Below are 6,985 nucleotides of genomic sequence, written 5' to 3'. Positions count from 1 at the left end.
TTGTATGATGGAATGGAATGTTCTGCTATGATGGACCGATGAATAGGGATCCTTGGAATATAGTACTATGACCATGTTACCAAAGTTTGAATGTTGCAACGTCTTGATTGATGGTGAGTATTAACTCTTCTTTGGGTTGGTACCCTGTTTATGATTGTGATCTTTTAAGATCACTATCTATGAAAGTGTGCCTTTGGGTTTGCCCCTTGTGCCTATGTCTACACCTAAGTAATAGGATGTACACCTTCGACCCAATAGAATGCCTAAGTAATAGGATGTACACCTTCGATCCAATAGGAAGGCTAATAAGTACCCTAGTAGGCCCAATAGTGGGCCACTTACTAAGGTGAATGACAAGAAGAATCTATAATCCGACGGTAAAGACTTTACATCGCTTCCACACTTCATGCATCTAAAATTCTTTGATTGATTTATTTATTCGTTTGTTAATTTGTTTATTTAATCAATTTATTCTAAATTAGAGTTAGTGATACCTCGAACAATACATTTATGTTTTTTTTTTCCTTTTTGGAGTTTGTTTAATAAAGTCAATTTTGATTCTTTCACCCAAATTTATAAAAGACCTATTTTCAAGTTATGCATGCATATAGTAACGCCCTCTATGTTAGAGAGTCGGATTGTTACATTAAATATTTTGAAAGCGTTTAATAGAACACAAAAATTTGTATATTTTACGTCTGGGGAAACTTCACATTTGCTTGAGCGAAGCCATTGATAGGTAGAGCAGCCTCAGTTCCAGAAACACATTCATCTTCGACGTACGGAATTGTTCTCCACACATTCAACTTCATGGGAAGACTCCCTGCTCCTGTAAATTTACCAAGATATGAGCTCAAGTCAATGATCAAGTCTTTATGTTTGATATTGTAAAAGTGAGTTTCACCTTTAAAGCTTGTGTCTTTTTCCATGCAAACAGCAGCATAATGAGAACCAGACAGCTCCATCAGCGCAAAAGTCACATTGCTCGAGCAATTCTCCGGATCATTGCAAGACTCTACGCTTATTTCACAAGCCTAGCAAAACGTAGTCATTTATGATAATTCATATTCCAGAAAGTATTGCAAAACAATAATCCAATCCAACACATGTAACCTAAGACCCAAACCCTGTCTCACACACAAAGTTGGCTAAATGCCAATTTGGTAAAAAATTCCTATACAACAAACAATATATGTATCTTTAAAGGAAAAAAGAAATTACATTTGCACTCCATTTTCAAATTCTCTCTCATAAGAGTTCCTTTAAGTCTTGATGAATGCCTTACCTCATAAGTTTTACACCCAGGAAGACGTGAACCAGTGGCAGTTTTATCAAACCGAATAGTGAAAGTGTTGAATGGGACAGCCGAGAAGCCCCTACCCAATGCTTTAACATATGCCTCCTATAAAAGTTTCAGTAAATGAGTTTTGGTTACATCAACAAAAAGGAAGAGAACATGTTCAAATGCAGATGAAGTGACGTCACAGCTAACAAAAATTTCCAATATTCAATCATGGAAACAAGAAAAGTATAATCCAGAATATGGTTAGAGGGTAAATAATAATTACAGAAGCAAACAGACAATAAAATTCACTACAACAAAGAAAAAGTGACGTACATTTGATTTTCAGACTTGCCTAAGATCTCAAATGCAACTGCAAGTAGAAAATTGACGCATCATGGACGCTATTGCAACTGTGCTCACCTTCAGAGTCCATAATTTTATGAATTCCTGCCGCTGTCTTTCAGGATCTGAAATAGCAGATAAAACTTCTATTTCATTTGGAGAAAAGAAACGTTTAGCAAAAGCTATGATGTTGTTCTTTATCTTTCGTGTCTTCTCTTCCACATCTATACCAATCTGAATTAGAAATATCACACTAGTTAATTATGTTTAACAATAAATAATTTACTCAATAAAAATCCGAAGTAGACACTTACTGGAGAATGCAGAGTCACTCCACATGCTATCAAGGATGAAGAATGTGAGATGTTGAATTGCAATGGTGGCAGACATAGTTCACTGCTGTTTTGCAAATCTAACTATTCAACAATTATATAAATAAAAATATGAATAAATGGGAAAAAAACAATAAATAGAAAACAGAAAACAAAGTCACATGTAACTGTAAATATAAATGAAAAAAGGAAAAGAAATCACCTCAGGCTTCCCAAACATATTCTTTTTAAACTTCAACGCTTGTGGATCAATTTGACATTGTGTCAAATCTAGAAAGAAAATAGTGACAGTAAAAAACTTGCACGGCATATTTTAATACATGGTATATTTATCACCAAGTCCCACCATCCTATAAGCTTCCGTTGTGCAAGTATTAACACTACAAATAAAAATAAAATAGCAATAAGAGAACTTACATCTTGAAATGGTAGATCTTACCAAAGCACGAGCTAGCAAGGCTCTTTTTTGAACCTCCCCTTCTTGTATTTTCAGAACATTCTCCTTTTCATTTGGTGATAATAGATTTAAATAATGATTCTGAAGATGTATACTCTTTACTTCATCAGGTAAGATATACCAGATATGGGTTTCCCTACAAAGCAAGAAAGTATTTGAAAATAAAAATTTGGAGTAGGAGCCAATCTGAAATACTGAAAATTTTTGTAAGCCACAGGATCCACCGAACCACCAGACGGTGCTTGCACTGTACAACAGCGGCCACAGATCATTGAAATATACCACCCTGGTACCTGAACGAAATATTGTAAACTACAGGGAACTCCTAATGATTCACAAATAAATATTATTCAACATGACATAAACACTCATACATTTTAGATGGCAGTTGCATGGGAACAATATGGGATGCAGCAGTGGCAAAGCTCCTTTGGAAGAAATGCATGTTTGTTGCAGTGCTTGCTCTGTGCAGAGATGAAAAAAACATAGAAGCCGAACTGTACATATAATCAATCTGTGATAAAAGTCAATTTATGATCACGGCTCCATTGAAGAAACAAAAAAGATTGACCTGCAATAAAGTGAGTCTATTAAACATTAAAAATTGAAAGGACCAAGTGCAATACTACGAGAGCCATCAACGGTAGAAACTAAGTTCAACAATAACCAAACAAGAGCTTTAATCCATGCTAGGTGCCACCTTGGAAAAATGCATGCAGATAATCATAAACAAGATTTTTTCCTTGTATCCATGAGTGTACAGGCTAGTTTTACACGCACCTTGACCAATCTCACGGGACAACCCGTCTAACTCTACAACATTTACATATCAAGAAAACTTGTAGAATATTAAATCCTAGATAGGTGGCCACATGGATTGAGCCCATGATATATAAACAAGGTTAAATAACACATTAGTACCAATACATTGCCTCTTTTTTTTTTATAAGAAGTACCAATACATTGTCAATTATGTTCTTTTAATAAAGAAACCAACTTTTATGGAGAGGAAATGAAAGAATATACAAACGCAATACAAATCCCATGACAAAAAGATCCAAAAACAAATGTGTATGGCTGACCTCGCCAGAGGGGTCACTTATGTTGTATTTTAGTAATACTCACTCTTTCCACTCATGTTTTTCTCCTAGGTAAGGGCAAAGTCGATTGAAGCAGTTGATAGGACATGGCTAGTTATGTCATGAGGTCGCACAAGGTCTGTACTTTGGTGGGTTTTAGATGACTTACAATTTCCTCCAAGGTCTTAAGAACCCATAACCCGACTTTTCCTAGGATACACCTTAGGCGTTACTATGTGTGTATATCACAAATTCTGGGAAAAGTAAAACAAAACTAAAGTTGGAATAACAAAAAAATGTTTCATCAAGCCCTTTATTAAACTAACAAGAGAAAGAGTTAACTCGGGATCCCTTACATCAACATTTTAAAACAAAATAAGTTTTGACATATAAACTTTAAATTCATGGCTAACCCTTAAAATCAAAATTAGTTTGATAACAAACAAAGCCAATAAAATATTAACGCGAAAGCTCATGATAACTCCATCCCCATGACATAACTAGCAACGTCTTATCTACAGTCGTGATCGCCACTGTCCTTATCTGAGAGAAAAACATATGTGGAAAGGGTGACTATTAAGAAAATACTCAGTAAGTGACTCCCTAACGAGGTCAAACATGAACATTTGTGTCACATAGACGTTCAAATTTGACCCGTATAAAAACAAGTAGAATATAATTGTATGTGTCCATCCTCGTCACTCAGACTAGTCAGACAGACAAACAATGTACATAACTCATATAAACTAAAATTCCACATGTTACAGACATCTATGTCACTCAGACGAACAATGTGTTTAACTCATATACAGAGCATGTGTCATCATGTATATTGGCGTCACTCAAACTCATCAAACAAATCGTCAATGTACATGACACACTTATAAAAATAATAATCGAACATAGTACATCGCCACTTAGTCGATAAATAGTCCTATCACCACTCATAATCGACAGGCCCTAAAGCTGTTGTCAGAAAAGACACTTCTATTGATTTAGAAATCCAAAACTGACGAGCAATACTCCTCCTTTTGACTTAAAAACCCTTGCTCCAAAATCCTAACAAAAGACCAACAAGGTTAAACCCAAACCCTACATCACAACATTCAGTTTCTTCAGTTAAAGCTTACACAACTTGTAAATCACCTTGGAAGACCACTTATCTGATTTCTATCCCTAGGGTCTTAAGAACATATCAAACTCTCTATATCCCTAAAACCTTTTCCTCTAGAGCCCTATATTTCGAGCCAACCCTCTATCTATCTTTGAGGGTATTGCCACTGAATGGGCATTAAAAAATAATCACCCACGAAAACCCAAAACATACCCATCAACTAGCAGCAGCGACGGTGTAAGCAGCGGGGGTCGAGGTACTCCAGCAACGACGGGCTGAGAGTGAGATTAAGAGAGAGACAAAGATGGGAGAGACGAACGAGAGGGAAACAAAGAAAACGTATCAGAGAGGGAAGAAAACGGTTGGGAAAACGACTTACACGCGATCGACGGCTGGACCGCGTGCACTGGCGCGGACCGCAGACGACGGAAGGAGGTGGCGCGGGGGTGGGCGACGGCAGCGCTGCACGACGGCTGAGAAGCTCCCCTACCCGTCTGTTCGCGTGCGAGAGAGAGGCTAGAGCCTGGAGTTCTTTTTTTTTCTTTTTCTTTTTCTGGCTAAATTATATTATTATTATTATTATTATTATTATGATGGGGATTAGCAAAAACAAGCCCTATGACTACTCCATCCACTACAACATGTGCAAGGCAATGGGCTGAACCATTCGCAGAGCGCAGGCACTAAACAAAGGAATCGACCCAAGCAACCACAGTCAAAGCATCAATATCCAAGACAAAATAGAAAAGCCTAGATAAATCGAGCCCCACACAGTTAATAGCATTAATGAGTTTAGCACAATCATATTCCACAACTAGAGAGAGAAACCATCCCTAAACTTAGAAATAAAATCAGAAAGCTCCTTAATCACAAAGGGCTTCCAGGTTTTTGATACCCCAATTCATCAACATATGCTCACACCCAGCAAGAACAAGAGACCTAATGGAGTCATGAACCAACCAGCTGATACCACCCGCCCCATCACGATCAATCCACAATGCATCAGTGTTGATTTCTAGCGATAGGATCAGGAGGGCACCATGATCCATACCTCAACTGACTCACCTCTCTAGGAAAAGGAGGGCCCAAACAAAACCCGAATAAAACTCCTCAACATGTAAAGAAATCTTCCTTTTCAAAAGAGCTCTATCAGGAACAGAGCCACTAGAATTCACCAGATTACGATAGCTCCAAACATCCCACAGAAGGATGGTCGTGGTCTCCCGATTCGAACCAAAGAACTCCTTCATGATTCCATCCCAGCAATCCACCGAGCTCCAACAATCCTTGGCAACACCCAAAAGCCAATGTAATAAAAGGAAAAGGGAAAGCCAAATTCCTTTAATAAACTCGCATCCTTAAAACACATGACTGGAAGTCTCCACAAATTTCCTACAATACAGACAAAGAGGGAAGAATCCCCTTTTTCGGTCATGTTGGTTCGGGTAGGATGGATGTCATTGATTGTTTTCCACAAGGAGATCTTCACCCTAGGCGACACCTTAAGCTTCTACACCAAATTTGAAAAAGGCTTAAGCCTAAGGGGATCCAATCTAGAGGCTAACACCGCAACCTTCTCACAAACCGGCAAGTTATAGCACCAAAGAGCAACCTTTAGGATCCAAGCCCCAAATAATCTCATCCACACCCTTATGTCCCCTCCTGGGCATATTAAGTATAGACTTAGCATCATCAAGAGAAAACATTTACCAATTAAGAATGAATTCCAATTCCCTTCGGGGTTAAGTAGATCACAAATGTGATTCGACTCCAAGTTTCTATCCAAACAAATAGGGGTTTAAAAACATGTACCCTCCAACCTAGGATCCTTTTAAATGTAGATACTAGCATCATATCCTTTTAAATGTAGATACTAGCATCATATCCTTTTAAATGTAGATACTAGCATCATTCTCAATTCTTCATCTATATCCCTTCAAGAACAACTCTCTCTCCCAAACAATGCCCCTGTAGATTAAGGAAGGGTTATTCCTTAGGGAGGCCTTGAGGAAGTCGCAATCTTGAAAATATCTATCTTTAAGCACTTTAGCAAGCAAACAATTAGAATCTCTAATAATCCTCCAGTTTTGCTTGGCCAACATAGCTTGGTTGAAGAGATGTAAGTCATGGAACCCTAGTCCACCAGCCTCCTTACTAACATATAACTTTCTCCAGTTCATCTAGTGGGCTTTCATCTTATCCCCATTGTAGCCCCACCAAAACTAAGCACACGTATTGTTAATATCATCCTATAACCCTTTGGAAGCTTAAAGTAGCTCATCATATTAAATAAGGAAAGCTTGGGCAACAGACAAGATGATCATCTACTTCTCGCTTTAAGAAGGAGGCTCTCTTTCAGCCTTGCAGCACCTTACA

The 6,985-nt window shown here is 37.9% G+C and overlaps 1 protein-coding gene across 10 annotated transcripts; it reads right to left on the bottom strand.

Moving 5' to 3' along the window:
- Positions 1-534: 534 nt before the first annotated feature.
- On the bottom strand, positions 535-5,199 carry LOC120076568 (4'-phosphopantetheinyl transferase-like). 10 transcript variants are annotated; one of them, XM_039030436.1, is made up of 10 exons: positions 4,989-5,189; positions 4,823-4,884; positions 2,791-2,987; positions 2,377-2,702; positions 2,162-2,229; positions 1,942-2,043; positions 1,706-1,861; positions 1,286-1,402; positions 905-1,034; positions 535-829 (listed from the first exon to the last, which is right to left on the bottom strand). In XM_039030436.1, exons 3-10 carry the CDS (start codon positions 2,919-2,921, stop codon positions 693-695), a joined length of 1,167 nt encoding a protein of 388 aa, XP_038886364.1. In that variant the 5' UTR covers positions 2,922-2,987; positions 4,823-4,884; positions 4,989-5,189; the 3' UTR covers positions 535-692. The 10 variants fall into 10 exon arrangements, 9 of the variants coding, with proteins under 9 accessions (XP_038886364.1, XP_038886366.1, XP_038886367.1 ...); XM_039030438.1 differs by lacking the exon at positions 4,823-4,884 and having other exon boundaries at positions 2,377-2,552; positions 2,646-2,702; positions 4,989-5,186; XM_039030439.1 differs by lacking the exon at positions 4,823-4,884 and having other exon boundaries at positions 2,377-2,552; positions 2,649-2,702; positions 4,989-5,186.
- Positions 5,200-6,985: the final 1,786 nt, after the last annotated feature.

The sequence above is a fragment of the Benincasa hispida genome, chromosome 4 (assembly GCF_009727055.1).
Source record: "Benincasa hispida cultivar B227 chromosome 4, ASM972705v1, whole genome shotgun sequence".
NCBI lineage: Eukaryota > Viridiplantae > Streptophyta > Magnoliopsida > Cucurbitales > Cucurbitaceae > Benincasa > Benincasa hispida.
Note: the sequence above shows the minus strand (reverse complement) of the source record. Positions and strands in the feature narration are given on the sequence as shown.

Bases quoted from the DNA above. Each gene is read 5' to 3' on its own strand.
- LOC120076568 (XM_039030436.1), bottom strand. From the start codon at position 2,921: ATGTACAGTTCGGCTTCTATGTTTTTTTCATCTCTGCACAGAGCAAGC. The intron at 2,230-2,376 runs GTAAGTTCTCTT...TTTTCTTTCTAG, and splicing joins AAGATCTACCATTTCAAGAT to ATTTGACACAATGTCAAATT. The intron at 1,035-1,285 runs GTAAGGCATTCA...ACGTTTTGCTAG, and splicing joins CTGGGTGTAAAACTTATGAG to GCTTGTGAAATAAGCGTAGA.